This window comes from Aythya fuligula, chromosome 17 (assembly GCF_009819795.1).
Source record: "Aythya fuligula isolate bAytFul2 chromosome 17, bAytFul2.pri, whole genome shotgun sequence".
NCBI lineage: Eukaryota > Metazoa > Chordata > Aves > Anseriformes > Anatidae > Aythya > Aythya fuligula.
This window is the reverse complement of record NC_045575.1, coordinates 1,225,160-1,239,845: the sequence shown is the minus strand read 5'-3', so window position 1 is coordinate 1,239,845 and position 14,686 is coordinate 1,225,160. Positions and strand designations below refer to the sequence as shown.

General features: G+C 44.1%; 1 protein-coding gene across 1 annotated transcript in view; it reads left to right on the top strand.

Annotated features, from left to right (window-relative positions):
- The window catches only part of KIAA1671 (KIAA1671 ortholog), a 71,852-nt gene that overhangs the window by 23,222 nt on the left and 33,944 nt on the right, over positions 1–14,686 (top strand). Inside the window, exons 5-6 of the mRNA XM_032198688.1 lie at positions 191–3,379; positions 4,024–4,149. Coding sequence (XP_032054579.1) covers positions 191–3,379; positions 4,024–4,149 — 3,315 coding nt within the window. The remainder of the gene's footprint in view (positions 1–190; positions 3,380–4,023; positions 4,150–14,686) is intronic.

Genomic DNA, 14,686 nt, shown 5'->3' with positions numbered 1-14,686 from the left:
AAAGTAGAGCATTGAGGTGATTGTAATCTAAATTCAGACTGGAGCTGCACATTGCTGCTTGAATCCCTTGTATCTCAATGAATTTTGTGTTTAGAGAACAGGGATGTGGTTAACTGTGTTGCACAGAGTAGGTGTTACTTTATTTAAAAGATGTATAACAATCTTAACTGTTGGGTTTTTCTTGTTCCAGACTAAGGAGATCACGCTTGCTCATAGCATAGATTTCACCGAGGCACATGCTACTGGAAACCCATGGAAACCCCGGCAGATTTTAAAAATAACAAACAAAACTGATCAGGCAGAGACAAAGGGAAGCTTCCTTGGAGACAGCCAGCATTTTTCTCAGCAAAATGAAAATTCGGTCTCGTTCACAAGCAGCTTTGAAAAAAAATTAAAACCAACCACAGTTATGGAAAAGACCTACATTAAAACTGTCCGAGCCACCATGTTTGACCATAATGTCCAGAGGCACAACGTCGCTGATGATCGTCCTGGAACTGGTCCTCCACTGAAAATGAATAATGAACTCGAAGCAAAGTATGATGTGGTGGGGCATAACAGGAGGTCGTGGATGGGAGAAGCAGAGGAGACCACTAGTGTAAAGAAGGATCATTACAGTCAGTCTGATTCATCAAAGCACATAGCTGACCTAGAAAAAGGTGGAAAACCAGCTTGTTCAAGTGATGGCAAGAAGATCACTCCTGGAATTTTACTAGAAAAACCTTCAGTTGAGAAAAGCGAAAAATCCACTCCAAAAAATGCAGAGGAGTCTTTTGTTTTCCAGAGGATTGAGCCGAGATATGAAGTCTTTCAGATGTGTGGTGAGAGAGCTCTTAGTGAAGCCATTATAATGGCTCCTGAAAAAAAGGCCATGACACTTAGAACTAGAAAATCATCTGTGAAAGAGCAGAGAAATGAAGGGGATGTTTTACACACTGATCAGTCAGCTAGGGTAAAAAGAACAAGTGACTACTTGAAAGAAGGTAACGTTATTTCAGATTCTAAAGATGTAAAAGCTTTTCCGAGCAGGTCTGCTTTTAGAGAACATAACGATTATTTCTCCAGTGAATGCACTTTATCTGAACAGAAAAAAGACTCTGATAAAACTGAAACCGATCCAGTATTAATAGCTGAGAAAATACCTTGTTCTATAAACAAAAGTAAGTGCTTGGGAACAAATGAAAAAATAAGCAAGCTACATTCTGAAATTAAAAATGAAAAGAGTGAAGTCTCCTCCATGGATGAAACAGGGAGGTCTGAGATGATCAAACGCTCTTCTGAGCAAAGGAGTTTTAGACGAGGAGGAACAGACTATGAATTTGGAACCAGCTTTGGTCATGAAGTTATTTCGACCAATGTAAATAAGTATGGGGTCCATTCTTCCTCAGTGCTTTTAAGTGGACAATTCTGTAGGTCTTCCAGTAGCCACAGTCCCGATGTGAAAGAGGAATCTAGAGCCTTTGCTTTAAGGAGAAGTCTGGACTCAAACCGTAAAGAACAAGACTTTAGCTTAGATATTACAGCTCCTGAAAACAGAGAAAAAAGCAAAGTAATAAAAGCAGCGGATCCAGAAGAAAAAGTCAGGAGAACCAGAAGTAGTGTTTCTGACTTGAAGATTTCTGAAAGATGGAGAAGGAGGACCTTGCCTCATGATTCTACCAAGGCAGAAGAAGTTGGCTGGCTCACACCTGAAAATATAAACAAGCTGAGTCGGACAGATCCATTGCACTTGGAAGAAGGTTCAGTTAAAAAGAAAAGTAGCAAAGAACAGATGGAAGGAAATGAGGCAAACAAGACTGTTGTTGGCAGTTCTGATGAGTACTTGAAAAAACAGAGTTCTAGCTCTGAACCAAAGGCAACTTATTTTGCAGTAACTTATCAGATTCCTGGTATCAAAAAAGAGAAAAGCTTTGTGGGTACTCCTAGTGCAAGTGTAACTAGTAAAATTTCTAGCTCGAGTGATGGAGGAGCAATTAATCTGGATCCTGTTTTTTCTGGAAGGTCCAAATCTTCATTACAGCAACCAGATAAAAATACAACAAGTACAAATTGTAGGGAGGAGTCACGAGAAGTGTATGTCAAAAAGGATTGGATCAAAGAGGAAGACAAAGATGATGCTTCTTCCAAAAACAGTGCGTTTGGTAACTTAGATGTATCTGGGAAGGATAACCAAAAGTATTATGAAAAAGGCCTGGATCACTCTAAGGAGAAAATCATCAATGTTGATACTTTGCTTTTAAAACAGGAACTGGGAAGTACAGCTCAAACTGATCTCAAAAGTAGCAGAGGAAAAGTCTCCTCTTATCATGAACTCAGATCCCCTCTGCATTTTGCACAGTTACACAAAGATGGTGAACTAGACACACAGAAGAGCAGTGAAAATAATTATGGTTTATCTGGAAGGAAGGCTGAGGATGGTTACAGATCCACGATTCTTGATATTGATGCCCTTATGGCAGAATATAAAGAAGAATCAGTAAGCAAGAGGGCCGGTAATCTTCAAGACAAGTTCTCTGAAGAGCACAGTACATTCAGTAGGAACAAAGCAAAGAACAAAAGAAATGTCTCAGATAAGACAACTTTTTATCACTGGAAAGAGTGGAAGGATCAGTATTCTGTTAGTAACAAGCAAGGTGACAGTGCAGAAGAATTCCACAGGCCAGAGAAATTAATTCCAAATGAAAGGAACAAAGAAAAAGTGGATTCCAGTGGCCCAGAGTTTGATAAACAGAAGTCCAAAGACAGAAAGTTCAGCCCCCCGTACTGGGGAAATACAAGCAGCATGTTTTCAGATAAGTTTCTGAATTCTCCTGCGGAGCTCACTGCAAAGAAAACATTCATCATTGATGAAGATCAAGACGTGAACTTAACTTCCAGGAACGAAAGTTCAAAATTTGTAGTTGACAAGGTACAGCCTGTAAGTGCAGTTGTAGACCAGAAGTTGGAAGTTAATTTTGCTTCCAAGCTGTCCTTAAAGACCGATGACGGGCTGTTACAGAAGAGGTTGGTTGTGAAAGAACAGCTCTCAGAGGCATCTCCAGAAGGTGATTGGAGCAAAAACGTAGCAAGAATCTCTATAGCAAAGGACAAAGATGACGCAAATAAGGTGATGTGTGACAATGACTCTTCCAAGGTGAAAAGCAAAACAAAAGATTGGAAGAACTATACCTCTGGTTTAGGAAGTGCACCCCCAGACTTGAGACGATCCTATTCAGAAAAGAGCCACCAAGGAAAAGACAATCTGCTGCTCACGCAAGAAGTAAGGGGAAGAAAGGATCTATACCACTCCAGGCAAAGCTTCCCCTTGGAAAGTGGGGATAATGGGTGGAAAAACAAGCTGTCACCGCAGTCAGAAGCTTTCTTCCATGAGGATAAAAAGGTATTGCCAAATGGTATCTAAGCGTTGCCTGAAACTAAAAATGAAAGCAAGGAGAAGATTTAATTATGTCTCTATATAGCTTCTGAGTGCTAGGTGTGACTTTGTTGCAAGCGAGCAGATGTGTACTTTTCGATAGATCTAATTTTCTTTTGGGGTATATTTTCATGTAGAATCTGTATTGTACTAGGTTCTCTTTCAAATGCACAAATATTTATGGATATTTCTATGGAGAGCTTGAAAGAGCTTTCAAATGCGTACATGTTTTATTAATGCTTTGAACACTAGGATGTTAAATTGCAAAGCTTTGTTCGAAAAGAAGTAGCTTGGGTTTGTAAGTTGTCAGTGCTGATCTTTTTGGAGTTCTTGTATTCATTTTGCTCTTCTGAGGGGAGCTTTTTTCTTTGAGTTGCCCTCATTTGAAACTTCACTTGCTGGTATTGATGTTGGTGAAATGCAAGTGATTGCCCCTAGCAGTGACAGGCCAATTCTTTTAATTCATAACCTGTTGGATATTGATGGCTATGATGTTCTTCTGTTTTGCAGTTTATTTTGAAAATTTTCTGTTTTCATTCAAAAGGCATTTTATATATGTACGTATGTGTATGCATGTTTTATTAACAATATCTATAACTTTATTTTAACAGGCTTCTAGGAAAGAATGGACCAAGCAGAATTCAGAAAAAGCAGACAGAACAGAGGTTTCGCTGGTTTCTACTCAGAGAAGAAGTCAAAGCTTTTTTCATAAAGACAGAAGGACGGAGAACGTAATGGTATGTTGTTTTGGAGGAGGTTCTTGGGATAGGGGAGACATGAGGAAATCGCAGCTTGGCTTACTCCATTCAGAACTGTTTTCCTTTTTGCAAATAGCTGTGAAGGAAAGTATGTGCCTTCCTAGCAGGAGGAGCAGATGTGGTTCCTGTGAAGTTTCTCTGGTAGAGAATGCATCTACCACACTGGTCTATGCCGTGTCTTCAAACATAAGCATAAACTGTGCAGCCTGTTGATGGTTCTTTCTAAACAAGAATTGTTCATCTTGAACTCCTAAGGCATGGGACTGGGTCACAAATGCTTTTTATTTTTCTCAGCTTAGATAATGAAAATTGCTTATTGTGATCTTTTCTGGAAAACTGCAGATAAAATCATGTCATAATGTGGGAAAATGATGGGTTTAATTTTCTCTGTAGGCAGTAGACAACTAATTATGTGAAGAATCATGGCTGACTTTTTTCTCCAGTAATTTGATTTGTCTCTTTTGTGCATCCTTTGGGGTAAATTCCCTCTTCAGTTGTTAGGCAATATTCTGCTAAGTTGCAGCAGGACTTCCTGATGTTAGCCCACGGGTGCATTTTACATTAGGAGACAGTTGACATTCTATGTCCTGTTGTTCTGAAATACAGAGAAAAGATCTGAACCTTTCAAAAAGTTGCACAAGAAATGAAACATCGGTATTTTCTATGGAAAATAAAGGATTTGAATAGCATATAAACACCACAGAATTCCATCATTCTGAGAGAGACATTGCTGCTGCCAAAGAAATCCTTCCTTATTGGAAGGACTTTAATTCACTGCAAGTGCTGTGCCTTTTTTTCACCTTGTGCATAGAAATGGTTCTGATATGCTAGAATACCGCAGTTGCTTCAGAGTGCACTCTGATTCTAAATACACATTTGTAGTTTTTGAAAATCCGTCCATCCTGCATCTTTGCAAAATTCTTCTACTGTTATGGAGAGGATGACTGAAAGAGGTCACCGCTCTTACCCGTCCCAAGGTCAAATCTAATTTGTCCTCTTAGTCTGCTAGCACACTCGTGTGGTGACGGGATGTATTGCTCTCTTCAGAGAGCCTCTTTTTGTGATTACTCACGCTCAAGTGTCCGGCATCCTTTGGAATCCAGCAGGCCCCGAGCAAGTTCCTCCCCTGTATTGCTTTGCAAAGCCCAGAAGCGGTTTGTCTGTTGTTCTTCAGTGCAGTGCTAGCAAAAAGAGCACAGTCCTCTGTGTATGGACTGCGGGCAAGCAGGTGGTAGGGAGGAGATTGTAACTGGTGTTTGTGAGGTGGAAACCTCGCCACACGTCTGTGTGTGCCATAGCCCCACGTGAGTAGTGCAGGGACACTGTAGAGCAGAGCTGTTTCTTCTGGCGCTGAGGTTAATAACACCTTTGTGCTCTTCTGGAGAAAATACAGTGGTGTTTGCTGTCTGTGTGTTGCAATGCCTCCCTCTGGTGGAGGAATAGAGTCAGAATCATTTCGGTTGGAAAAGACCTTCAACATCATCCAGTCCTATCCTGAGTCCCATCACCGAGCCGTGTCCCTTAGTGCCACATCCACCAATACCCCAGGGACGGGGACGCCACTAAAACTGCGCTGAGGTTGGGTTTCAGGGAACATGGGATGTCTGGACATACCCCCTGGAGAATGAGAAACCAGTGACACATTTCCTCTCAGTTTGAATGCAATCTGTGTTTTGCTCAGCATGCCTTTCAAATAAGGTTAGAAGCAAGCAACACTGACCTTGTTTTGTGTGAATGATTGCTAGCCTGCCTGTTTAGTTGCAAAGTTACCTGCTTTTTCTTTTGTAGCTGTGCTATGGGACATGTCATGTGTTACTGAAGTCTTCCTTCCTTAAATGTATTCCAACATAAGATTTTTTCCCCTTTCTGCCCTTTGATACATGCTAATTCGAGTAAAGAAGGAAGGTGGTTCAGGTGTAAAACATTCACCTAACAGGTAATTAAGGAAAAGAATAGAGTTGATTTGAATAAGTTACTTTCTTTTTGCATCTCTAAATACAGGAATATTTAAGAGAACAAAACTTTTCCCTGCCTGTTTAAAAATATTTACTGTTTCATCAAGTCAAACACTCGGTTTATATCTTGTGCTTTGGCCCTGCCCGTGTCTCAGTGTAGACATGAAGCTGTTTTCCTCCAGCTCTTTGCTCTTCAGAGCTGGGACTGGAGCTCACGGAACAGGCTGTGAGCCTGCTGGATGCCAGAGGGTCTGCAGGGCTGCCTGCCCCAGCCTGTGGTAGGGTGCCTTTGCTTGAGACCCGGGGTGTCACTGCCTGTCAAACAAAAGTGGTGTTTGTAGGCTGTTGGAGGTGCTCTGTGCTCCTGCCGAGACCTGCAGCTTCGACGTGTTGTGGTAAGCCACGAGAATTGCAGAAGAGGTTTTCAAGTATTGTCTTTCACAACTTGTTCCGTCTCAGCTGACACAGGTCTCTAATTCTGGTGTTTGGTCACCAACCTCAGTTCCTGATGAGGTCATCAAGACTGATAGGAGTCTCATGAACTAAAAACTGCGGAATTTGTGATGTGGCTCGCCCCTGGATCGAAGGATTTCTCACCCTCGGTGGGGCTGAGGGAACTGTGCCTTCATCTGGGAACAGAATAGCCAGAAGCTTGGCTTCTTTGGAAGCCTCTGCTTAGGTATCTTGTGTGGTGGCTTTTTTTTTTTTTTTTTTTTTTTTTTTTTCTCCATGTTTAACTTTGTTTTTTCTTTGAGACAATCTGGTCTCCATAATGGCGTGGTATCAAAACACACTATTTGAGACTGATGTGTGGGTGGGAAAGGATTGGTTTAAGGAAACCATGAGCTAACTTTTAAAACTGTTTTGGAAATGAACTGCAGGGGAGAGAAGATAAATATTTTCTAAACATACACAGATGAATTCATTGCTTGGCTTGTCCCAGCATGGCCACAGCAGGTCTCTCCTGCCCAGTGAAACGCGACCGTTCTCATCTCCTGACTTCCAGTGAGATAAAGCCTCTGATATTACATCTTCACTCTTTCCTGGATGGAAACAGATGTACTAAAAAAAACCCCATACCATCATGTTCAAGTTGTTTTGCTATCCTAAAAACTGAATCAGCCTAGGAAAAAAAAATCAGACGAGCTTGTTGGCTGCAGGAGAGCTCGTAGGTGTGATTAGGGCAGCGGGAGCACTCCCCATAACGCCCCGAGCCAGTGTTTCCAGCAGGAGGACGCGGGGCTGTGGGAAGCAGCTCGGCTGTGTCACCCTGGGGGTCACCGGGGTTCTCCTTGGCCACCTTCTGTCGCTTCCCCTTCATTTCTGTGGAAAATAAAGGGCAGAGCTCAAAAAGGAAGAGGCAGTGGGAAACTCTGCTGTTCCCAATTGTGCCCTGTTGCGAGCGGTGCCCACGGAGGCCGGTGCTGGTTGTCAGCCTCCTTTGGCCGGGATTTTGCCTTTTTTGGTAGCATTCGCTTCTTGGGAGCATTCCAGCCGTATATAAAAAGACACTTGTTGTGTCTATTGCTTCCTCTTCACCAAAGGCATTTTTATATTAAAAGCAGGAGCTTTTCTTTCATGTCTGCTTTTTTTTTTTTTTTTTTCTTGTACATTACAGAACAAATAAGGTCAGCTCGCAATCTAGACCACGGCGGTGGCGTTAATAGCGTTTCGTAACCCCAGCCTGCAAAAAACCGAGTGGTTTTAGAAGCTTCTTTTTCCTTCCAGATGAAGGGCTTTTCAGCACGCAGCCCCAAGTGCTATTATTAATTCTAGCCTAACGCGTTAGGGATTAACGAGACGGGCAAACTCCGCGCGGCGAGATGCTAAATAACAAGAGGTTAAGTCACATGCTGCCAGAGCTCAGCTCCTGCTCGTAAGTAGCCACAGCATCTGTTAAAGGCGCAGAGCTCGGCGGGGATGTGGATGCTGATAAACATCGCTCGCTGCCCGTGCTGCCTGTAATTGCCCCGGTGAGCTTTTAACTTCTGCTGGAGGAGGCGAGAGGGGGGAACCGGAGTCTAACGAGGATGGTCTTGTGCTAACTTTGTGCTCTGGAAGAATGGAGTATTACTACTGCCCGCGGTTGTTGAAGTTTTTGCAATATTTGTGGGTAAGTGCACATGCGAGTTGGACGTTTTTAACTGCTTTCAAAAATCCTGAGGTAGTTCATATGTAGAAATGGCGTTGCCGTGCGCTTTCTTCCTGATCTTTCTGATTTTAACATTTATTTGGGGTGAGAGGCTATTTTGTCTAATGCTTGTGTAAACGAGGGGACTGCAGACTGCTTAAATGTCCCTCAGAAAACACTTAATTGCAATTTCATTCTTGTTTATGTCTAAGTTGTAGTTTGCAGACTGCCCGTTTGAGACACCCTTCCCCACTTGTTTAGAAGCGATCCTTGGGCTCTGGAGATGGCTGCTCCCAAAGGCGTTCCTTCCCCTGCTGCCTGCTGTTTAAGTGAAGCAGCCAGTGCTACTGCCTTTAGAGTGGTCTATCTTTACAATTCCTCTCTTATTTTTAATCTGACTCTTTTGGTAGGTTTCCCTTTCTCGGTGTGCGCTTCCTCTTCTAACAACTCTTAGGCTCCGTGTCAATGAAAAGCTTTTTAGTATGCTGCTTTCACCGCTCGCCCACCAGCTGTGCGGGGTTACTGCTGCACGGTGGCTTCTTGTCAGATAGATTCACGTTTGTAAGAGATACATTTCTATTCATAAAAACTTAAATTAAAGTAGTTGGGTCCACTGTAACATGTTTTAATTTCTTCTGTGCTAATCAGGTACCGGTATTTGTTTGTGGTACTGTCTGCATTGATGCAGTAAACTTTTCAGCTGTAAATTGAGCATGTAACACACACTGACATTTAAACCTTTTTAATGCTAGCTGTTTGCTAGCTCATTGTGAAACTAGCAGAGAGTCAGTTTCCCTCTCTTAGCGTTTAATTCTGCAAACCTTGCCATGTACGCGCTTTGATCGGTAGCGAGATTGTCTGCTATAAGTTCTTTGTGGCTGGGAGAGAGATTAGTGCTTGAACTGGGCACTTAATATCTATTTCCAATGGAGACTGTAGTATTGTAAAACATGGAACTCTTTGGAATCTTCCTGATTACTTTTTTTTTATTTTTAATTTGATTAGCTCAATTTTTAGGATGGAAGCTCACTTTTATATGTGCATCTGTCTGATACACCTCGCTGCGGTAGCACTGTCAGCCAGTGGACATTCTTTGTGGTTTGCCAGTGTGAGGAGTCTGAAAGGTCTCTGCTTTTGCCATCACATGTCTGGTAATTTTCCATGTGGTCAGGGAATAAAAACGTTTTATATTGGTCCAGGAGATCACCAGGAAGCATCTTGTTATTGTGTGGTACTCGTGTGTAACAGGACAGGTTCGGTATGTGTGCTGTGTGGGTGTACACGCTCTCCTAGAGGCCCTCAAGTATTCCTCTGGCATTTTAGTTAGTGCATGCTCTCCTGCTATTGTGCAAGAACCTATTGGAGAACAATTATGACATTCATAAAATATTTAAAAAAAAAACAACAAAAAAACCAACACCAACAAAAAACAAAAGAATAATAATAAAAAATAACATTTTTAGGGAAAAGCACATCAGCCACTTTTTTTGTGTTGGTGTCACAGCTGGAGGATGCTAAGGAGATACTTATCAGTTCTCTCTGTAATCAGGAGTAACTGGAGACGCTGGGGTTAGTTGTCAAGCTTTGTGTTATTTAATCTATCTTAGGGAGCTAAAATGCTTTATTCATTAGTTAGACGTGCCTGAAGAAGCTGTAACTTAATTAAAAATATTATAATGAAAATCCATTTCTATAGTTAATGTTTCAAGCTGTTGATAATTCCATCTCCTCAGCCGTGTATTTGTTTCACTCCTACGCAGTGGTGCAGTTGTTAGACCCACTCAGTACCAACCATCAGATAATTACTTGCTGTTGCCTCTTCTTAGCTTTAAATAGTATATTGTTGTGATGTGTAGGAAAGTTTTTGAAAGAACAGCTTCGTAGTGTTTTTTTGAGCATGAGGGTGTTTGTGGTCAGCCGAGTACATAGGAAATGATCACTGACCACGAAGTCTGTGTGCTGTGCTCAGGGTGTGCAGTGAGAGCTCTGCTTTTCTGAAAAGTAGCCTTTGTGTCCAGGGCAAAAGGCTTTGTTCAGTAGCTCTCTGTACAGTAATTCAATCTTGAGCTTGCTTTTCAATTAGAGTTGTAATAATCAGGAGAAAAGCAAGCTTATCAAACCTGGATCGTTGCAGTGTTAATGAGGCATGCTGCGGGACGGTGAAATACTGCAGCTGTTGGTTGGTGCCTTTACTCGTGATCCGTAATGTTCAAACAGGGATTGCTGAAAAGCAGGTTCCTGGGGAAGAGGGAGCGTTGGATTTTTGGTGACAAGAGATGGACCTGCAAAAGTTTGAGAACTATTGCTGCAGCTGTACCAGCTAGCTAAAAATACATAAATGAAAGGAAAGCGAAGTGGTGAGGGAGCCTTGCAGATGACTACATAAGGCTGTAATGAATCCTTAGCATGGTGGTTTAAGAATCCAGAAGTTCCTGGCTGATGACATAAGAGCCTGGTTTTGGTCAAATGAGCTGATACCTCTTGGAGAGGGGGAAGAGCAGGACTCTTACCAAACTCTGTGGTGGTCTCTAGATCAGCAGTGGAGGTTCAGGGACTGAGTCATAGCTCTCGGTATTCACCACATCATCATTTCCTTCCCTGCTCTGTCGTGTAAGTTCCTCCTAGCTCTGATCTGTTCATCATCCTTAATTGGCTGATTATTGTAATTATGCATTCAAGTGCCAGTCATTCAGTGACCTGTGCTATTACATTTGAGTGTTTTCCAGGGTACATTGGGTATCCACCATCCCTTTTACAGCTGGCAAGGAGCTTTGCTGCAGCTGATATGAGACATCTTTAGGTCTGGCTTGCATAAGAAATCCTTTAAGAGCTGCTCAGCAGTCTGCCCAGCTGCTCGCATCGGTCAGGCCTGGCAGTGCATGAGGTATGCAGCCACAGCGCCGAGGCTTCCTGTGCCTTTGTAATGCCCTCGGTCCAGGAACGAGTGTTTTTGGGTTGCTTGTGGGCCCGGCCACTGGGGAGTGCTCCTGGTGGCTTCTGTTCCTGTCTGTAGCCATGTCAGAGTTATGAGCAATTCTTGCTCTGCCCCAGGTTTGTTTTTTTTTTGGTGGGCTGTTGCAATTTCACGATGTAATGTCTTTTTAATATATCCGAGGCTACTGCAGGAGCACACTGATAAACAATTTATCAGTTACAAGTAGCACTGGGTAATATAAGCCAGGGCAGCGTGCAGAGGCCAGACTTCTTGCAGTGGGGACAGATCTGAGAAGAGATAACGCTCTGGATCTGCTCCAGAATAAATGGCGAAGGAGAAGAATCGGAGCCCTGGCTGACAGCGAACAGACGCTGCTGTGCTTGCAGGGGGAGCAGGGTCACTGTCGGGATGCGAGCCATGTTAGATGCAGTTTTAGTGCCCTGGGCAGGAGCCAGCTGTGACCTTGTCTGCTTCTGCTGAGCCACCCACAGAACATCCTGGCCGGTCGGACGGTCGCTAAGGGGCCTCGCTGGGCCCTTCAGAGGGCTCCTGGGCCTGCAGCTGCATGGCCACGGTGCCTGAGGTGATCGGAAACCCAAATCAAGCCACATGGGTGCTGTTGGAGCCAGAAGAGACTGGTAACGTCAGCAAGATACAAGCAGCTACCAGAGGGAGCACTGTGGTCCCTTGGAAGAGCTGGATGTTGCCTCTTCTGGATGCCCCCGGCCCACATAGGAGATGGTTATCTCCTAAAACGGGTACTTCATTAGCATCTGCTGAGGGTGACAGGAAAATCACGTAGGGCAGGCGAGTGGCTGAAGATGCTGAGAACAAGAAAAGACAATAGGTATGGTGTAAGTGTGCCCTGGGCTTCACTTTTAACAAAATGAAGTTTGCTGTTGTTCCCAAAAGCCTGCAGGGAGTCCAGTGTTCGTTCTTCCACTTTTTTTTGTGGAGTGGGATAGGGCTATCTCCAATAAGTACATTTACCCACTGTTCTTTTCAGTTAGTTAAGTGGTGTTTGATTTAACTTTCCCAGTTAAACTTTAAAAAATATCCTAGCCACATGGTCAAAATGTGGGTTAGAAGGGTGCTGGGTTTCCTTCTGCTCAATGTCTTCTGATTCCATGTGTCTAACCCAGAGCAATTTTTTAGCTCAGATCACTGAGATGAAATCCTGTTGGCACCAGAGACCTCTGCTAAATCGCGTTGCTCTGCCACATGTGTGCTGCTGAAGTGGAGGTGGCCGAGGTTGGGCCTTTCGGTATGTCTGGTGAGAGTGAGGTTACGGGATGTGCTCGTGCTCTTCTTGAGGAGTTTGCTTCTCAGTCTGGCACCTGTCTGAGTGGTGAACACATCCCAAAAGCATTCAAAGGAAAATGGCATGTTTTAAATAAAACATTATGCTGCAGCACTGTGATGGTTGAAAAAGACCTCATTCATTATTGCCAGCCATTAAACAGTAATTATAAAATTGAAAGAAGATGAGGTTATTGCAGGAAGGAACCAGATTTCGAGTTTGTTTTGACAAGGTATCAGTTGCTGCCTTTTAAAACTGTTTTGATACCTCTTCATCAGCTGATTGCAAAGGAGGCGGAGGGTCGTTGCTCAGCGTGCTGCCACTGCGTGTCACTGCAGCGGCGTGGCGATGGCAGGAGCCTGCGAGCACAGGTCCGAGCTCCATGTGCTGGCTGCCCCAGCCTGCCCTTGGTGGCTTCTGCCTTGGGGTTTCCTAGGGATGAAGCTCACTGCTTTTAATTCTGGTGACTGGGTGGTTGCATTTTGGGTATGCCTTTTGGGTACAAACCCCTCCCAGCCGGGTGGTGGCCGAGGTGTGCCTGCTGTGCTGATGCCGGCAGCAAATTGGGCATCTAAGAGTGAGCGAAGCTCTGCTACAGGGGAAAACCTGTTTAGATAGCCATTCTCCTAATTCCTGAATGTTGTCGTAGGAGAGGAATCCTGGCTTCTGAGTCACTGCTGTGAGCAAGCAGAGCTGGCCGGGGCAGCCCGTTCCCCCCAGGAACGCGAGGGAGAGCTGTTGTGCACGCCGCTGCACGCACAGCATCCCCGGCAGCCTGTTGCAATTAGGAATGGGATTAAGTTTAATTTACCATGAAATGCTTTTATGAAATAATGCGTTCTAGGTTAACGTGGCGCAGTAAGGATTGTGCTCAAAGATGCAGCCACTTGTAGACCTGGTGATTTTTTGGAAAGGACCCTGCTCCTGTGGGCTCAGAGCAGCCGAGGCTGGGGACCTGCCTGCACCATCAGCGTGTCAGGCTCTGGGCACCCAAAGTAGAGTGCCCTTCTTATGCAGGGCTGAGGGAGGCTGTTAAATAGCATCAACACACACAGACCAGAGGTAACCTCGCTGCCTCTCTACTAATATTTTGATATAAAGTTGTTTTGACTCAGTTCCTGCTTTCCCATGCTGTTGTCCGTGCCATTACCGCTGGGCGACAGCCAAGTTCCCACTATTGTTTCTGTTCTTTCAGCAGTTGGGACTTGTTAATACAGCCAGTGCGTGTTTACTGTACTGAAAGGAAACGGCATTTCAGAGAGCAGCTTGAGCACAGAGAAAGTAGTTCTTTGTAGCAGGCTTTCCTCCAGATATGAGGGGACTTTGTACTGTAGTGCAAGGCTTCTCTTAAAAATTAACTTAAGGTAAATCTTAAACATGAATAAAGCTTGGAAAAATGTAGTATTTGGTTTAGTGATTCATGGCTGGGGCTGGTAAATACATGCAGTGTTATGGAGGCAGTATAGGTTATTTGCTATCCACATATTTGGCAAGTTTTGATTGCTGGAGTTGGAGATTGCAGATGTCAGATGAGGCTGGATCTAATTCTGGATTTGTTTCACAATTCTATGGCACTCTGCAGGTCAGGGCAGGAAATGCGGCAGATCTGGTTGCAAACGCAGGAGAGATTGCAGCAAATCAGCCACTTAAACTCCACGGAGCCCCAGGCCTAGTGAGGACAATGCCCTTCGTCTAAAAAATGTGAAGGCCCTGCCTGTAGCAATGGACTGATGAGCAGTTTGATGCAGCCTTTTGCAGCCGGGAGGCATTTTAATGCCCGTCCAGCACTGGGGTGATGACTGGGGGAAGCAGTAGGTCCTGCCCTAGCCACGTCCTGGGGACATGGAGGTGGCGCTGAGCACGGTTGGGCCATGGGGAAGAGGAGGCAGGGAGAGCGTGGAGCAGGAAATAATGAAAGTGTGCGCGCCCAGGGTGCTTGTTACACAGCAGTGGCTTGTAAATGCTATTGCTTTTTTCATTAAAAATGGCACGCTGCAAGGTAAAATGGATGAAGGACATATTGTACAAACTTATTCGTAATGTTTGTTCTACTCGCTGTGATCTAGAAGTGGGTGATGTAAATGAGAGATGCGTGGAGTCGGGTTTTGCAGGGCGAAAGCAGCAAGAGCAGCGAGGTGTGCGGCGCTTCCAGCTGTGCGGAGGGAAGGTGGCTCAGGCACTTGTTAGGCAGGCGT